The following is a 19,704-nucleotide window of genomic DNA, read 5'->3' on the forward strand; positions in this document are numbered from 1 at the left end:
TTCCAGTTGGTAATGTATGTTTTTATGTTTTGTTGATCAGTAAATTCTCTGTGATCCAAATCACTGTTTGGTTGTTGTAACTACTTCATGGGATTAATCAAAACATGCCTCTGCACATGATCAGCAGTCTGAAGTCTAGTCCAGTAGCAAGGTGTAGCACAGGTTTTATTAAGGCATCATCCAGACCAAATTAAGCAAAGTGCAGGGTTGTTGGGCAGTGTGGGAGGACACAACTGGGACAGCATCCTTGTTCCTGGCTGAGGAGCAACAACTCTGTTGTCCCATGACCCATTTGCAACAAGTTTATTTCTCATTATTTCAGTTGTTTTTTGTCCTGTATGACACTACTTGTTTGAGACACTGAACAACTTCCATTGGAAGTAACATAAAAGAAGGCTGTATTAATACCATAGAGCTTGATGTAGTGTAAATGGCTACCGTACTATTGACCAGTTGGTGTGATCAATGGCTTATCTGATTGGCCACTGCGGCATGATGGCATGTTGCATTTGCAAGACTTGCATCCGGCACTCAATATGATAGGGATACCCTCAATCTGGTCACAACACCCGATTTGGTCTGAATGAGGATTAACATGTGCCAGAAAGCAGGATAAACTGTTTTACATTTCTGGTAATGCAAAGCCAGGTGGTCAAACTCAAAAACTGACTCAACTTTTAGCTCTTTGACTAGTCATTATATTTGAGCAGCAAGACCACTCAAGGTAGAACTGCTGGCACTACATTGGTTTTTGCTCAGCATTGGTAGAGTGGCTCAATTCACTGTAAATCTATTTTGCAGACAAAAGTCATAGTGAAGGCATCAGGAAAGGCTTTACGGAACATCAACAAAGAACATACTGAGTTGCCTGCTGATATTAGTGGGTTATTAAACATTATGCCTTAGTTTATGCTTACAGAGACTTGTGAATTAAAAGGATTACAGTTGTTTTACATTTCACATGATTGGTTCTAGATGCACCCTCACATAAAAGTCAAGAGGGCCTTTGACTTAATTGCCAGTGTTTCTTGTGAAAATCCAATGCAATGGTTTGACAATAAATTACATAAAATGTGTCACTGTATATGTACACACACCCCCACATACAAAATGACATGCTTGATGTCCGAGTCACAGGAAGAAAGGTGAATTTCTGGGTTGATGAAACCATCTTGACAACTATGGACCATTTACCGCTTAAAAGGAAACATGCAGGAGACAGGTTTGTGCAAATAGTCTGCAAAACAATCAGTTGAAACCGTGTGTGTGTGTGTGTGTGTGTGTGTGTGTGTGTGTGTGTGTGTGTGTGTGTGTGTGTGCTGAGTGTGTTTGTGTGCATGTCAAGTGTGTTTGCCTGTAAACTCTGTTTGCCGTGACATACTGGGCTAATTCAGTTACTCAGGGGTTCTGTAGTGTAATGCCTTGTAATGACACACAATCTCATTTTGTCCAAGGAGACACATCAATCTTTTGGATTTACTGTGGGGAGCAGAGTCTCTCCTGGTGAGTGAGTAAGAAGAACTGTGTGTGTGTGTGTATGTGTGTGTGTGTGTGTGTGTGTGTGTGTGTGTGTGTGTGTGTGTGTGTGTGTGTGTGTGTGTGTGTGTGTGTGTGCGGTATGTATGTGTGTGCTTGTGTGTTAAGCAGTGGGGAAGAGGGAAATGGAATAATATGTTCAGACCAGTGGAGCTGAAAACTACCCATACATTGGTTTGATAAACAGCAGGAAAGGCCACCATGGTACATAGCTAGAAGAGGTGTGGGTATGTGTGCGTGGGTGGGTGGGTGTCTGTGTGTCAGTGAGTGGAAACATGTCTGCATATGACGGTGTGTGTGTGTGTGTGTGCGTGTGTGTGTGTGTGTGTGTGTGCGTGTGTGCGTGAGTGAGAGAGAGAGAGAAACAAAATAGAAAAAGAAAATGAGATTTCCTTTGTGGAGTTGTGTGTGTTTGTATTCCAATGTGCAAAATCAAAGGATGTGGCGGTGATGATGTGTGTATATTGCGCAGCCATGCATTCCCACGATCCTATACACATATGTACGAGATCAGAAACCCGTGTGTAAACACCCTTCGCTCCTCTGTAACTCCACTTTCCTGAAGCACATCAGCACATTTTCTCTCCCTTTTGTTGCTGCTACATGTTACTTGCATTACATGCTATGATGCATTTTCACCTCTGCTCCTTGGGGAGAAAAACAACACAGAAAAGAAAAGATGAGATCATTGACCAACGAACAACCAAAATGAAAACGCAGTCAAGTAGAGCAGTGTAACGTGGCATGTGTATTTGCTTTTAAGATGAGGGAGAGATACAGACAAATGATCTGCAGTGAATATCGCACGGACCACAATAGTGACGTTATTACAGTCTGCATGGGAGTTTCAATCAGGTTTAGACATACCTGTCTCGATTGTTTGATAAAGTGTGTTTGTAGGAGAAAGAGGAAAAAAAAAAAAGACTGTGTCTTGCCGTGGCATCTCAGGCAAAAACTGGCTCCTTGTTCTCCTAGGCCTTATTCACTTTCTCACTGTAATTGCCAGAGAAATTCAAATTACAAAAGAGCACACAGACCTGATTCAATTTGCTTTTAACTCCACTAATGACTTCCCAATTCACCCCTGTTTCTCCCTGGATCACCATGTACCGCACTCTGCTTTTCCCTTCAAGCAGTGACTTTTATCTGCAAAAACGACTCTTCTATTCTTATGGTGACTCCACCATTCCTTACTGATAAGTGTGTCACCAATGAGCTGTGCTGTTTCGTTTTACCCGGCTGCATCAAGGCCTCTGGTATCAAAAACACAATGTGCTGAGTTTGACTGTTCTCAAAACAGAAATTGTTGCAAGGAAGGCTAAGAAAAGAATCCAACAACGAAGGAAGCTCTGAGGCGCACTGATTGTGACACACAAAGAAGAAGAGGAGCTCAGCCATCAGGTGCTGAAGACTGTCATTTGTGTGATGAACAGCGTGAAAGAGTGCCACTATGATAATAGTCAATATAAGAAAAGTGAGTATTGAGCAATGTTCATAAACTGGAAAGTTTACTGGATAGTAGATAGGAGATGCAGAAAAAATATGTGGTATCGTGAGGAGACTTCTGATGTCCTTGCAAGAGTAGCAGGTGTTTGCTTACATACATTAGAAAAAGGCAAACAAAGGGATTTGATTTTTTGTAGTAAATAAATAACTGTCAGACAGATACAGATAAAGAGAAGGGTCAATATGTACTGTAAATATATTTGCTGTCATCACTTTTTCTCACATTTACAGCATTTGAGACTAAAGAGGCTGTACAACTGTCATGCATTGGCCTAATGGGCCAAAAGAACTGTTTCACAATCATAATGATAATAAAAATAATGTTTTCTTGCTAGTTTTCAATCATCATGAGTTACATGGAAGTATCTGGTAGCTTTCATTCGGGTCAAAAAAAAAAAAATACTCCTAATTAATTTAAAGTGTAAATGATGTTAATATGTGTATGGCTGCAGGAGAAAATAATTGGCTTGCAGTTGTTTGCAGCCTTATTAACAGACCTAATACTCAGATGAGCTACAACACTTCTGACATACTGTGTTTTAGCAGTAAATATACAGGCAGACCAACACAGCCACTTACGGGACACATACATCCAGTCTTTTACTCAAGTGACATAGAACTGAATTAAATAATAATGAATTAATATTAATCCACATTATCAAAAAATAATTTAATCAACCACATCTACAAACTGGAAATGTTGTTGATGGTAATGAAGCCCAAATGTGTTTAGAACAGCAAATGAACTATAGAAAACATGTTTTACATATTGCACTACCCTTACTTTCCTTTAACTCTAATTAGCGTAATACTTTAAGGATTGCTATGGAGCTTTTAGGAGTTACATTGATTTTTCTAACATTGCCCAGATACCCTGAAATGTTGTATGCAAGCACATACAATTACCACACAGGATCTCAAGCAGGAGCTAGACAGATCTCTCATTATGAAAGCGCAGGTGACTTTTTGTGGCAGTTAAACAAATTCAACCTGCCAAAGACAATGATGGTGCACATTTAGACCATCATCACAAAGTCTGTCCTCACCTCCTCCATCACCATCTGGTATGATACAATGCAACCAATCCTAAAAGCAAGAACAGGCTGTAGCCAACCATTTGCTCTGGTGAGAAGGTGACTGGCTACAATCTGCCATCTTTACAGGACCTGTTATCCTCCGACAATTTGTTGATACTCAAAATACAGGAGACACTAATGTCTCAAAAGAACGTTTTTTCTTTTTTTTTTCCTGGGAGCAGCTGCCCTCATCATACAGGCCAGAGACCTCTACTGACGCTGACTAACTTGACTATTATATAAAAAACAGGCTGTGCTATAGCTGCAGTCACACTGCCTCAACAACTGTAAAAACATGGTAAAACACATCTAAAACCATATCCATCAACATATCAATCAACAAAATAAATCAAGTCTCTGTGTGCATATAGCTACCCCTCCTGGTCCTGCCATTTTTGACACATCAGGTCAGGCGCAACCAAATATTGTTTCAACCTCTACTTTTAAGGTACTACGTCTACCTCTGAAATGCAGGATGCTGCTGCTGTGTCTGTAGCTTCACAGCCAAATCCAAACCTTGGTCCTGCCTGTTCTAAGATTTATTGTTTTTCCACTCCCTCCACACGTCTGTGACCCCAAACTTACTTCTCTCTCAGCTGGCTAAAGCCCCGAACATTACACCTTGGTCACAATGGTTAACACAAATCTATGTTAAAGGTCAGCAGCGAGGTTGATAAGACCTATTATTTCACTGTGTCGGTGTGGAGAGTGGATGGAGAAGTTTTGGCAGCCAGACGAAAATCACAGGAAACAAGCAGCTAACTCACAGGGGGCCCGTCAGCAACAATAACATGTTCACAATGCACACTAACACACAAACATGAAGACAGTTTCCACTCCGTCTCTGATGGTTTTCTTTACACAGTTTGTGTGAGCACATGCATGTATTTTGCTATAGTTACTATTAATGACTGTAGTAATCAAGGATTTGGCAGGAATAAAGGTCTTTGAGAAATCAGCCACTAGCCTGCTCAAATGTTTTATGACTGTAGCCAACCACAGAAAGAAAACAATAGAAAGGCACTGTAACAAATGATTAGAGATTAATACAGTATCTAGCTTGAGTAAAGCTTCCCAAACATTCATGTTTAAGAAGGTATTAATATCTATTCAAAAATCTAACAATGGCATCATGCTATATTCAACATGGCTTTATTGCCAGATTAAATTAGCTTTCAGTTTAGAGAACAAATATTTTACTATTGGTGTCAGAGGGTTAAAAAAAAGGCTAGAATTACTATCACATGGTTGTACGCCTCAGTCAACCAGTGACCACTGTAATATACATCTATACAAGCGCCACAGTTTCAAGATAGGCACCCAAGATTGGTTTTCACTGTGTGGTTGACCTTTGACATTTATGATATAAAACATCATTACCTCATCAATTCATTTCATTAGCATGTGAATTCTTCATAGCCAAAAACGGGACCTTGACTTTGGTTTTTGTTCATCTTTGAGTCCAAGCGGCCAAATTTGAGACTAAAAAAAAGGACAGACGAGGGATAAATCATCAAAGGGAATTGAACAAACAAAAGAGGACAATATACTGTATGCGCTCCAAGGATATCTTTTATACTCCCTCGATAGCTGAGGCCAGTAACTAAACTCAAACGAAGAAATTTCCACTTCCCTGTAACAAAAAACAGGACTTTGACTGTGAATCTTTTCATGTATTAAATCCTTCAGTGTTTTTTCCTATTAAAGAGATGTTAGTATCTCTATTTGTCGACCCGTTGTCAGCATAACCTTGCAAGGATATGCCTCCCAGAAATTCTTTACTCATGTTTGAGAGAGCTCTCAAACCACAAGAGAGCCTACCGTGCCCAGCCCCCGTGTCATCCTGTCAACTCGCCTGCCTGCAGGATATGGATGATGAAGTTGGTTATTGGTTTGAGGTTAGAACAGAGGATCACTACCACCTAAGTTTTTAGCACACTGCAATAACAATGACAGAGATTATAACTTCCAAAAATGTGACTAAATACAAAACAGGGACGAGACAGATAATGAAATGAAATGAGCTGTAACTGTGGAACAAAGGGGTTTTTTCATGCCGGGAGTCTAATGGCAGTGGTTCACACAAACAGCAACAAATACACACACACAAGTTTAATGACCCATTCTAACCGAGTGGTTGTAAATTCCTTGTTTATGATGCTGAGCATCATGATTCAACTTGCTCAAAAAAGGGCTTTCATTGTTGCTGACAACACACACACACACACACACACACACACACACACACACACACACACACACACACACACACACACACACATATATATATATATACATACATATACATATATATATATACATATACATATATATATATACATATACATATATATATATATATATATACACACACATATATACACACACACACACACACACACACACACACACACACACACACACACACACAAAGAGCAAGAAGGGTCCGTTGGTGTAGCCTAGGGCAAAACACATAAATACACGCACCAGCTTCCTAATAGCATCAAGCAAGCTAAAAGTGGAACACAAAACACAGCATTAGAAAGACATGGTGAAGTCTTTTTCCAGTCCGACGCGGTGTGAAAAATGAACTCCGCCCTCAGGCTTATCTATTTGCATAAAGAAGCCATGGAAGAAATAACAAGGAACAATCTAAAACTAAATGCTGTTGACTGGAACGTAAGCCAATTAAAGAGCACAAACTCAACATCAGCTGTTGGAGTCAACAACATAAGCATGGGTAGGGTGGAGTTCAAGGAACCTCATCTGATTCAATCCAGTGCTGAAAAACACCAACTGTGTGTGATTTTCCAGTATTTCTCTTTCATGCTTCTTATTCACAATCCACTATTCCCTCCGTTGCTTCATCGCTTTCAGACCATTCAACATGTACATTCAAAACAAGTGAAAAAGATTTTTGCTGTACTGTTGCAAAGCCAAACTTTGGAGGTTTATCGGTTTACTTTTATCAAAGGCCATTTCAAAATCAAAGCAGGTAACTTCCTAAAAACCTTGGCTGGGAACAGCTTTTGTGTCACTTCATCTTCAGAAGCCTGTTAACTTTTCTGACATTCAAGGTCCCCAAGAGGATGGAGTGATTATGCTGTTTGGATGGCTATTCATTGTGGTGTCAAAAGAAGTGCTGGAGAAATTGTTATTCAAAAATATTATTCGTATGAATAAGAATCTCACTGTACCCCATTAAAAAACAACTATTGCATGAATCTGCAGCCCAATCTCACTCTAAAACTGTAGTATCGTAAAATCCAATACATACCGAATGCAAGTTTATTAAATTTTGTGTAAATCTGCAAATCATTCCATGTTTATTCTTCAAATCCTTTGTATGCCTGACTCAAAAATGTAAGGATAAACAAAATACAACTGATATTAACAAGGGATCCATGCAACATTCTGCTTTTGAACTGAACCCTCAAAGATATAATCAGAGCTTTTGCTCATTAACATGTCCAGTTAATATGACTCAAAACAACCGCGCTAATGGCCCAGGAGAAACCTGAGGATGTTCCTTCAATACAAAGCCAGAGGGCATTTGAGTACTAACTACAAGGTATATAGTGCATTTATTTTCTGATGGGGATAAAATTAACATGGTAGGAAAAAAGCCAATCTAATTTGGACTTCATGGGTGCAAATGAATTGATACGCAACCTAATGAAACTAATATTGTAAATCAATTTGAACAGGAAATTAAATTTTCAAAGCTAGTCCCAGGTAAACCTCCAGACCAGGCTTTTGTGCCTATTTGTGCTATAATAAAGTGAAGGAGATGGGGTACAGTAGGTTCATCTGTCAGACTAAAATTAATCTGTGGCATAATATGAAGCAAGTAAATGAGTTTTGCCTGAGAATATACAGTTTTATACTTAAGTGGGTGAAAGTTTAAGGTTTCACATAGCAGAAATGTGACTATGGTTTCAGCATGTCTTTCCTGATCGCTACATTTTCCAAGTGCCCTGACCTGCACCATAAAGAGTATGATCCCTAACTGGCTTTCCATCCATAATTTTTCCTACCATTTGTGTTAAATTGAGAACCAAGCATAGTCTAAAAACTCTGAAATTCAATTAATACAGTGCTGAGCAAGTGGTTTTAGTTCCTTTGACCACTGACAACTTTTATGACTTAAATTCAATCCTGTTCTGCTTTTCAGCGCTGATCTACTTGACTGAATGTCACTAAAATCAGAGAAGACTAAAATTATGTAGCCAAGAAAGCCACTCTGTAAAATTGTACTTGAGCTACATATCTAATAACTGCATTTGAGATGTTATCTTTATGCCATAAAATCATTCAAGATTCAAGACTTTTGAAGGACCTGTTGATAACCTGTGAAAGCACTCTACCCTTAGCATGACATCAACTTGACATTTGGTTTGGAAACAAAAGGAAGCACAGAGAGAGACCCTTAAATGAAGACATCCCATATGTTCATACACAAACTGGCAACAAACTGGGAACACTGAGGGCCACACACACTACAATTTAATAGTTTCAAATGTTCTCTGTTGACGCAGAGGGAGACTGGAGGACAACTGCAACTGATGGTGTGCATGTGTGTGTCTCTGTGTGTCACACAAAGGCCTCTCTGTTTCATCAGCTGACAAATGTCACCAATGATGTCACTTCTACCTCAGAACAATATTTAAAACAGATCATCCAAAATCAGACCACATAAAGAACGCTTTCTGCTTCTTTTCCGTAGTGTGCGCACCCACACACACAAACCCACATTTTAAGAAAACCATGACATTCATGACTGACCAACTCATACAAAAGCACACATTAAGCTTGGATTTTCAGTAACACCAGCATTATTGGGGAGAGATTTGTCAACATATTTCAGTAATCCCCGGACTCCTAACAGAGTTCCAGTTAAAAGAGTAAAAAACAAGGGGATTTATTTTTAGCCAGTCTAACCCGTTTGAAAAACAACACAGTTCATCTGGATCAGATATAGACCCCCTGCTGAAAGGGAGGCTGGCAAGGGACTGACATCTGCACACACATACCACAACACACAACTCAGAAAATGGGAGACAGGCAGAAATGCACACATCCAAGCTGGAAGACCAATGAAATCAGACAGATAGCAAAATGGTCAGACAGAGAAGTAGACAAGAACATATAAATATACATACAGATAATTACACTGTGTAAAGCAGTTGTGACCAAGACAGAGTGAACAGAGGAACAAGGAGTTGAGACCCATTTATCAACAATGTCAAAAAGACACACAGAGGGTCTAAAGGACCAAAGACAATGTGTGTCTGCATCTGTTGTAGCTATTCCTAACAACAAAACCAGAAATAAACCAATTACATGACACAGGTGGCGGTTTAAGGTAATGGTTTACAGGGGAGCAGTGTATAAGCCTTCCCAAAAAATTAAGATTGCAAAGTGCTGGCCAAACTGACTTCACTGTGGCAGCATTAATAAAAGGTTTTATTTTCTTTCAATCACAAACCTCACATTTTCCCTTTTAAACATACCACATTTGGTGTTGACCACAAATGCCAGGATGTTTGGAAAACTATGGTTGGACTGGTAGGATTTACAGTGTTTCTAGTCGCATTAGATGACTAAGAAGCTTTAGTCAGGAATAAAGACTACTGAGCTCAGGAGACTACAAGCATCTAAGACAACATGATCTCCTAAGGAAAGCACTGCATACATTTTTAAATAGATGCTTCTTTAAATTAAGGCCGGCGGTAATGTGTTTAGAAAATAATTATGTAACAATGTCACAACAGACATGTTATTTAATGTTTTTAATTACTTTAACAACTGTATACTACTAACCCTGTATGTATATGATATGATTACTATCATTGTTGTAAAGCCTGGCTCAGGTTACACCCTTTGTAAAACATGAAAAAAATACATACAGATAACAAATGCAATACATCTTTCTATCAATCATCTTTCTTAAAAGAGCACAAATGTTAATACTAATAGTAAATGTTACATAAGTCACTTGCAGTTGATTGATATCAGCAACTTGTCTAGCAAAAAGCTCTCATGTTGCAGGTAGACTTATAAAACAAAACTGGGGAGGAACAGGGTTGTGATTTGGAGCTGATTAATTACGTGGCATCAGATTGTTACATAAAAGTGCGTGCTGGTAGTCATCCATACCCAACCCGACATTTTAGGCTATATCTGAGATATTGTCAAAACATGCATCAGAACAACCCAAGCTGTTAAACTTGTTTGGGTGACAAAATATAATGTTGGAAATAAATTTTGCTTTAACAGACTTCCACAATGGTTTGCAACCTACTATATTCTTGCAGACCCTAACCCTATAACAAGTAGAAAATGAATGACACTTATGGCAACAATGTTGAACTATAGTTATGTTGTTGCCACACAGTATTACAATATATCAACTGCATCTTCATCAATCCCGAAATTCATTTAAAAAAAAGCCTACTCTGGTGATAGAGCAGTAATAAGAAAAAGGTCAGGACCTGAAAACAGGTCACCGCCTCTTGCTGTAGGGTCACTGTGTTACATGGACAAAAGTGATGCTGAAATTAGGGAAATTCCAGTAAAATGTTGAAACCCCCTTTCTGACAGTAACAAACGTGTACACAACCAGCTCAAACAAAGAGATGACGTATTGTTGCTCATGTAATGTTTACACCTTTAAGGTTGTTTACTTGGCAGCTACTAAAAAGCCAAAGGACTTGAACAAATTAGCGCAAGAACAAAAAAGTATTTATTTAAACAGAGAGAACTGAAGTCTCATAGTACACTGGTGCTGTGTCTACAAGTTATTTACTTCCCTGCTTTGTGAGTCAAGCCATTAGGGTGTAAGCACTGAGAGCGTGCAGGAGGATGATTGATGGATTATCATCAGTGGAGACCCAGCACAGTGGAATTAGCCTGTCGTAACCTTTTTAACTAGCCCGCTGAGAATACAGCACAAGGGTTAGCGACACACAGATCGGTAAACAGCATGAAATTAGCCCATAAAAATGTGTGTGTACATGTGAATGTGGGTGTCTATGTTACACACGTTAGTGGTAAGTCCAACTACATGTACTTCCATCTTACTATAGCATTTAAATATCATCTGTACTTTTATTTATTACTCTATTCATGAATAATCACCTGATCATGCAACATAAATACCCTTTAACAAATCCACTGCCTGGCAAAATAACATAAAGATGACAAACCAGGATAATACAGAAAATCACAGCTATGATGTTGAAAGGTGACAAGGAATGATGTCTTTTTATTTAACTGTGTCTGTTTTGTTACAAGAGGCTAGACACCAGATGTGTTTCTGCTGGATTTACATTTGAAGAACAAATAGCACTATATGCTCACATGCAGAAAACACCGCGACTACACACACATACCATGCAAACCATGTGAAACTGATAAAATTAGAAACACAGAGGGGCTCTGTTTAAGTGGCTGTGCAAAGAGAGAGAGCGCTAAACTAAATGGCAGGGGGGCAGTTACATTGAATTCACAGTTAAAGCTGAATATTTTATGTTCTCTGTGTCTGTATCCTACCCAGTGTTAATAGAGATGATTTCAATGAGAGGGTTCTTCCTGATCTTGGGCAGGTCCAGTCTAGCTCCTCCAAGCCTTCGGCCTCCATCTTTCTTCTGACCCAACAGACGAACTGAGTGGCCTGAAAATGACAAATATAACTTCACTATTCATCCTTTTTCAAACTGAAACATGAACTGCCACTGTCACCTTTTCCTGTAGTTTACGTGCTGCATATGTGTGAAACAAGCACATTCAAGTTAATTACAAGTGGCCCTGTTTATATTGCCAAAAAAAAAAAAAAAAAAAGTAATTTGTAATTGTATTGCCAGTACAAATAGAGCAAAATAAAGATAGCAGAACAAAGAGAAGTTCATGGTTTGGATGGTAGGAGCACTTCCTCTTTCTGTAGTCTGTTTCCATGTACACAGACGTACAGTGCAAACACACACTCACGTATATTTACATAAAACCTTTCACCCACAAACACAATACCAAAAAGAAATCCAGCTTTCAAGTGATTCAGCTTTCAAAAGGACACAGGAAGGCACAGAGAAGCATTTTGGAGCAGTTAAGGTTTTGGTCAAAGGAAACAACTTAAGGCTAGCTGTGCAGGAAATTGAATAATCGGCCAACCTCTGGCATTGGCTGCATTTTGAATCAATTAAAAATGAATCTGAGTCCACAATACAGGTAGAATCTATGAAGGACAAGCAGGAAAACAAGAATCGTCAAAACAAAGAGGGCTATTTCACTGATCCTTTACCAAGTGCACACACAGTAACAACTCTGAAACTGGCTTGACTTAGTGGATATCACAGCGTGTGAAGAAGCAAATGAAAATACACTGCTGAGTCTAAGGGCCAATAGCAAGTGATGTCTAGCCTTTGGTGTGCCGAAATGGGATGCAATACTCTCTAGCCACCTAACAGGCTACCAGCCAGAAGGTGTGCGAGATGGAGGCGCTGAGGGATGGAATTGTCTTCCTGTTTTCATCCGCTTTACATGGGTCTCTTGGGAGGGTGGGCTCAGGGCAGGAAGCATGGCTATCAATTGGTAGATAAAAATGACAATCTGCCCCAGAGGAGGACAAAGAGCCAATCGGTGAGGCGTGACTGGTCGTAATATCCCAGTACAAGCAAGGAAATTAGAAAACTTCCCTCGTCGAAAACAGCTGAGACTTGAGGCACGTTCTGCTATGCTTTGGTCTGGATTGTAGCTTGTGTGGCTGCCTTTGGTCATGAGACATGGATTTAAAATTCATGCCTGGTCAAATGTTCTTTCCTCTAACTGTTCCACCTGTTCCTCAACTGCTGCTTTAATCACCTTATCAGAACACTGAACAATTGCAAGAAGGGGAAGGTTAATGATGACAAATTACACTAGGTGGAACAATGCTTCAAGGCCTTATGTAAAAACTCAGTCAGCTGAATTCCCTCTTTACAGGAACTGGAAATGATTTGCCTTTTGTTTTAACCTTAATTATACTGATCACTTAATCCAAATAGTAATATTAAGTAGCTGTTTTAATTCAACCCTAAATAAACACACATGGCATGCAAACTAGGGATGTCCCAATCAGGTTTTGTTTACCCTGATCCAGAGCCAAGTCCTTTAATATTTAGTAAATGCCGATACTGAGTCCCGATCAGAAACATAGCCTTAACTATTACTATCCTGGATAACGCAGCTGCATTAAGAAAAAAGTACCTGCATCCAAGCTGTTCCTTAATAGGGTTCTTGTATTTTGTTGAAACAAAGTATATACTTTCATATCGCTCTTTCTTATTCTGCATGTGCTATTGCAACATTGGCCTACCACCTTCCTTGTATTAGCAGGCAAGCCTGTGTCACTGCACTGTGACAGCAGACCTGCGCAACGCAGCACACGCTTGGTACCTCCATATCATCCATTCCGTTTTTCATATTCCTGAAATCATGTAAAATGACACTGAGCTGTTGCTTGTCTATTTCACACACATTCAGCATCTCCTCGATTGCCTGTTGTACATGCTCTGTTGTATGAGACGTATGAAACTAGCGCACATACCAGCTTGTTTTAACATGAAAGTGGAGTCAGTGTAAAATAGTAGAACATACCGGATATTCAAAAACTCCAGATGAAGAAGAAAACCCTGATCCTCTACCACGGAGATGAGCTGGTTATCCGGAGCGATTAATTTATTTACCTTCTCTGTAATATTTTATCTCACCAAATAAGTAGTATTAAATACAGCTCTTTTGTTACCCCCGTGCAAAATGGTTGTATTGCAGATGTTACATATCGCCATTGGACTGCTTTCGCTTTTCGAATGACATCTTTTTTGGCCCGAATGATCACATTTTTCACTCAAAACTCACCAAATTTGGAATATATATCACACCTCATGAAAAATTTCATAATCTATTGTTGTCGTGAATTTCGACCACTAGGTGGTGCTATAATCAAAGAAAGTGCACTTTAACGGCTTATAACTCCCATAATACTTTATCGCACAACAGGTGAGCACACTCTCCGACGGAGCCACAGCCTGACATGTTTGGACTGTCAGGTCCGTCGACTCGGGAGGTGGGCCATGTGGGGTAGCGGCTAGCAGCTAGCTACACACAAACATCCACAGATTCCGATCTCACTTTGTTGTCCTTGCATCTCCGGATCTCCTCAGACCCGGTCCGGACTCGTTTAGTCTCATTAATCCACAACAGTCAGTTTAGATGCACAGAACAGAACAGGACCGAACCACCGGCAAAATCCTGGTCCAGCTTGCGCCGCTGCAGATATAAATCCACTTGTTTCTTGTTGTGTGTTGTGAGCTTGAGCTCTGCAATGATTGGCTCTGGTGTACATGTGGCTATGGTGGCTCCGGTGGACAATGCTGGTGGAATTTGTAAAGCATTTATGAAATAACTTATTAACGGTATCATTGCAGTCCAAACAAATCTGACATCGCACACCCTTGAACCAAGCAGCAGCCATGTTGAAACTCTCAGGTCAGTCTGATCCTGATCTGCAGAGATATTTGAGGAACACACACACGTACATACATCCACACACAAACGCGCGCGCACACACACACACACGCACACAGATTCCTGGCTTTTAGAGAGAGATCTCCACACTGCAGACAATTTATCCACAGATTTGCCAGAGTAATGTTACATGCGCATCTGAGTTCTGCCACAAATTGTGCTCTGATGTAAAAAAAAATGTGGTCCACATTCAAAATTGCAGCTCCCCGATCAGTGGAAAAATGCCCATATCGGCCCCGATTCCGATCCTGCAGATCAGATTGGGACATTCCAAATGTAAACCTTACCTGTTTGATATGAATAACAATAGACTTTGGAGCTAGGACAATTTCTTGGGAGATATGCAGCTTCCCTGCCTGAAAACAAACAGCCATGTCACTTGAGCTTGAGCTCAGGCCTGCTGGTTAAAGATTGTGGGTAAATCTGTTTTGAATTTTTTTTTTCTGCAGATTGCTGACATCATGAATTTGATTCTGAGGGTCTTTTTCTGTGGGAAAATAAAGTTACCAATACCTAATTGCATACACATATTCCTGACAGATGTCAGGAGGAAGCAATTACCAGTATGATGCTGGTTTTCTAGATGTTTTTCCAAATTGTGAACTTGTCCCTTCGTGTAAAACTTGGAAATTCCCTACATATCCTTTTTTCTCCTGCCCTGAAAACTGCACAGGACCCCTGTCAATATGACTGCCACCAACGACTCAAGAAATAATCTCACTACCAGCATGGAATCACTCCAGGAGTGTGCCTGAAGCCAAATTCAATTTCAGGGCCTAGGGGACCATGAATGGGAAGCAAGAGATAAAATAGCTAACTCTAGTTGCCGAAGAAAACTGAAGAATGCTGCCCTATTTGTCATCTCAATTACACAGTTTAGAGAGGCCAACTGCTGTGATGGGAAACCCCGCATAGACAGACACACACATCACCCGAGATCACATTTTCTAGTTACTGACTGCCCTCCTCCTTTCCCTCCTGTGTTTTTTCAAATCTCTTTCTCTCCTTTGTTCTTTTCTCTCCCTCATAAATACAAACCAACATAAATCCTTCTATCCACTCGTAACGGCCCATTATAACATGCTAGAGAAAAAGAGAGAGGGCAAGCAACGGTAGATGGATGGAAAAGTGGATGGATGGATGGCTTGGTGATGATAGAAAAAATACATCACAGATGAAAGATGTACAGGATAGCCAGATAGATGGTTGGATCAGAGAGGCAGGGAGCTAAAAGATTGACCTGTTGACCTGTGTCTGATGTCTTGTAAGTGGTAGGTCTTGTTGTGCTCCCTGCTTTGATTGTGTGTGTGTGTGTGTGTGTGTGTGTGTGTGGGGGGGGGGGGGGGGGGACAGGAGGGTGTAATGCTTGTTCTTTATCGTCTTATATAACAGATATAACAGGTTATTACACATTTAAATAAAAAAGCTGTTTATATTCTTCTCAAATGTCAGTCTAATCAGTGTTTCCTTGTTCTAATTTCATGCAAACGTTTCAAAAGAGTACTTTCTTTAAAAAAAAAATAAAAAAAAAAAAAAAAGCTTTGATGCTTGACAGTGACAAGCTACTCCAGAGACTGTATTTGTCACTTGAGATTGGAGGTGGTCTAGTATTAAAAAAAAAACATCAAAATACCTTCAATACCTTCTTCTTTCACCTTCTTCCTTTCCAATAATCCCATCTTCATAGGCCTAATTTATTTTTTCAGCACTAATACACGGAAACAGTTTGTTTATACAGATGAAATAGGGATCATCAGGTTATATGGATGCCATATAGCCTCTGATCTGTAGCTAAGTAGATACATTAGCCGATCTAACCTTTTCCTGCCCCCTATTTCTATGTCTCACACACACAGACACACACACACTAAATCTAAATCACTTCTGAAAGAATCAGGTGAAATGGTATCATCCCAGACTATCATCTCAGTGCAAGGAGATCAGTATTAGAGGCCAATAAAGAAACAAAGTCATCAAAACAGCCCTATAAAGAACACGTTATAGCAGTTATTTATTTTTGGTGCCAAGAACAGACCACGTGGAAGTCTGTGCTCGTATAGGATGGGAAACATGCATAAAACATGTTCTACTGTGTGTGGGGGGGCCTCTGTGTACATTTTCTGTATTCAACTCCTCAATTAACCAGTTGTTCTTGTGTTTTTGTTTGTTGCACATCACTTAGAGACATTAAATCTGGCTCTATGCCCTTACAAAGATGTGTATCCATGGGTGTCATTAATTAATTTTTTATGGATCTGCCAGTGGGCTTGGAATACAAGTTGTTGTTAGCAAAATATCAACATCTGGCATGGATAAAAAAAATTATTGATTTTTTTTGACAGCTTGACTGGACACTCTTATGCTGTAAACTCTGCCTGACCTTCATTAAACACTTAAGTGTGGCGGTTCACTAACAGTTTAAATGGATGACCTAATCACTGCCATGTGAGTCCATCTCGCTGTCAGTGAGCTTCTCAGACAGAAAAGCCTACTTAACAAGCTTCTCAGACAGCAAGACAGATAGGATCAATAAGCAACACTGATCAACCTGCTTCTAAATACAAACGGCAATCAAAACCATTTAACTTACTGAGCACTGACATTCAAAAAACTGTTTCGTATGGACCTTGTTGCAGGAAATTTTCCCTCCTTTAAGTCATTACCAGAAAATCAAGTTACTCCTCTCTTAAGACCTGAATTTTCTTAAACTATTACACTCTAAAGGGTACCTCATCACCGCAATAATGGCTCGGCGTCAAGCGTTTTAAATGTTGTGAAAGTATAATTCAAACCGTTATTATTTCATTAGGTGCCCTTTTACAAGAAAGTGATATATTGTTAGTCTTGACAGTAAAGTCATTCTGTCAACTGGACAGACTACTTTACTGAATATCATTCATACATGCAGCTATTAGCTCAAAACTTAATTTCTCAGCCCAACAATAAAAAGACTCTCATTCATTCATTCATTCATTCATTCATTCATGCATTAACTGATCAATACATTGCTGCACATTCACTCATCCAACGAGTGCTTTTGTGCAAGTGTGTGTATGCATGTGTTAAAATACCTTTAACGGCCTCGTCCACCACTTCCACCACACGGTCAATTTGTTGGACCTGAAATATGGACACACACATGGGAAAAGTTTATTGATGCCGACAAACCAAGTCCATGCAGTCAAACACCTGATATTGACAACACAAACAAACACACACACACACACACCCACACGTAAACAAAGGGGAGATGTGAATATACACAAAGGCAATAAGCAGTACGCACACATACAAAGAAGTACAAACAGATACAATCACACCAAGTTTGCTCTAGCCAGGATTAAGTGATACAGATTTCCTAAATGCCACTCAGTGTCTATGTGGCTGTAACACCAATTAGATTATGTATTGACTAAGACACAGTCTGGCTGTAGGTTTTCATGGAAGAGAACCAAGAGGCAGAAACAGAAAGACTGAGAGAGAGAGGCAGACAGATGATCCAACAGGTCAGAATAAACAGAATCATGTCATTATCAAGCAACAGACACATTCTCCTATAGATCTGGCAAGGGGGAACGAGGCAAGAAATAAAGACAGAATATTCCACTGAGAACAGAAATGATTTTACAAGTCATCCAACCTTCTATTAATCATCTGAAGAGGAAGTGAAGGAGAGTGAATGAGCACAGAGACAAGAGACAGAAGGATGGAGAGAGATCAAGTAGTAGGGAAAGAAAAAAATATCCTGACATTATTTCTCCTTTCCTTCCTCACCACATCCTTTCCACCTCTAATTTGCCCACTTTCTCTATTCTCTGAGGTTTGTGCTCAAACACTTTCTGAATGCCTCCAGGCCCATTACCCAGAGTAAGCCCTCTTTAAAACACACACCAATGCCTTGTAAGGCAGCAGTTATATGCATGTTACACACTGAGATGAAACCTTTTTTCTTCTAATGGCCTGGCAATCTGGATTCATTCAGAGCAACAGCAGGTGGCCCCTCTCACAGTATGGGACAGGTATTGTTTACATTTTAAAGTGAATTCAGACCTCACTTTTCAATTCTGGTTTATTGAACCCTGCTAATTCACCTGTATTGTTTGAATAAGAAAAATAATGTATGTTGAAAAAATAAAAAAAACAAAACACAATTTCAGTAGATTTAGGTTTCGATAGAAAGTCTTTTTCTCAAAAAGTACCAAATTATCATTATTATTTTCATTATAAGTTAACCCTAACCCCCTTAACATAAAAGGAAAATACTCTCTCGACATACACAAGTGGAGTTTTACATTTACACAGACATTTACTAAATGTATCTTTATCTTAAGAGAGAACACTAATGGTGTGAGAAACATCTGAAAGTTGCCTAATGGATAAAGAATTAGAAGGGACTATGACTATATAATATAAGTGAAAAACAGTATTTCAGTATTTTTGTTCAACAAAACCATTTCATTTTTTTGATGTGCCACTTGGTGTAACATAATACACTTACACTAAGCAGTAATGTGAAGTGTATCATAATTGGACATAACATAAACTGGCCCACAATATTCACTAATGTAACCCATACAAGGCAAACATACGTACTGTATGCAAAGAAGACTGATGTTCGTGCCTCTCATGTTTAAAACATTGCTTTCCAACTGTAATGCTCAGATTACCTAGCCAGCACTGTGTACATGTGTGTATGTGTGTGATGTGTCTCACATACAGGATGTGACATGTCTAGTTCAGAGATAGGAAACACTGTAGGCTTGCGTGACTGTCTGTGTGCCTTCCACACAATACCCTGTCATTCAGTTCCCAGCTGCTTCAGGGAACACAACAGAAACACACATAAAAGGTGATACACGGGTCGATTAAACTGAAAGAATTCAATAGGAAGTACGTTTGTGTGTGTGTTTTTTTTTTTTTTTTAACTACACCCTTATCTAGCCGTTAGTGCAATCACTACATACAAATTCAGGACTGGTTATTTGCATCTAATTTACATAACCCACCAACTGTCACTGTCATT

At 39.5% G+C, this 19,704-nt stretch overlaps 1 protein-coding gene across 4 annotated transcripts in view; it reads right to left on the bottom strand.

Moving 5' to 3' along the window:
• The window catches only part of cdkal1 (CDK5 regulatory subunit associated protein 1-like 1), a 225,970-nt gene that overhangs the window by 138,834 nt on the left and 67,432 nt on the right, over window positions 1-19,704 (bottom strand). For all 4 annotated transcript variants that reach the window (XM_037074091.1, XM_037074092.1, XM_037074093.1 and 1 more), the window contains exons 6-7: window positions 17,753-17,801; window positions 11,673-11,793 (exon numbers count right to left, since the gene is read on the bottom strand). In XM_037074091.1, the coding sequence (XP_036929986.1) occupies window positions 11,673-11,793; window positions 17,753-17,801 (170 nt within the window). The remainder of the gene's footprint in view (window positions 1-11,672; window positions 11,794-17,752; window positions 17,802-19,704) is intronic.

The sequence above is a fragment of the Acanthopagrus latus genome, chromosome 17 (genome assembly GCF_904848185.1).
Source record: "Acanthopagrus latus isolate v.2019 chromosome 17, fAcaLat1.1, whole genome shotgun sequence".
Classification (NCBI taxonomy): Eukaryota; Metazoa; Chordata; class Actinopteri; order Spariformes; family Sparidae; genus Acanthopagrus; species Acanthopagrus latus.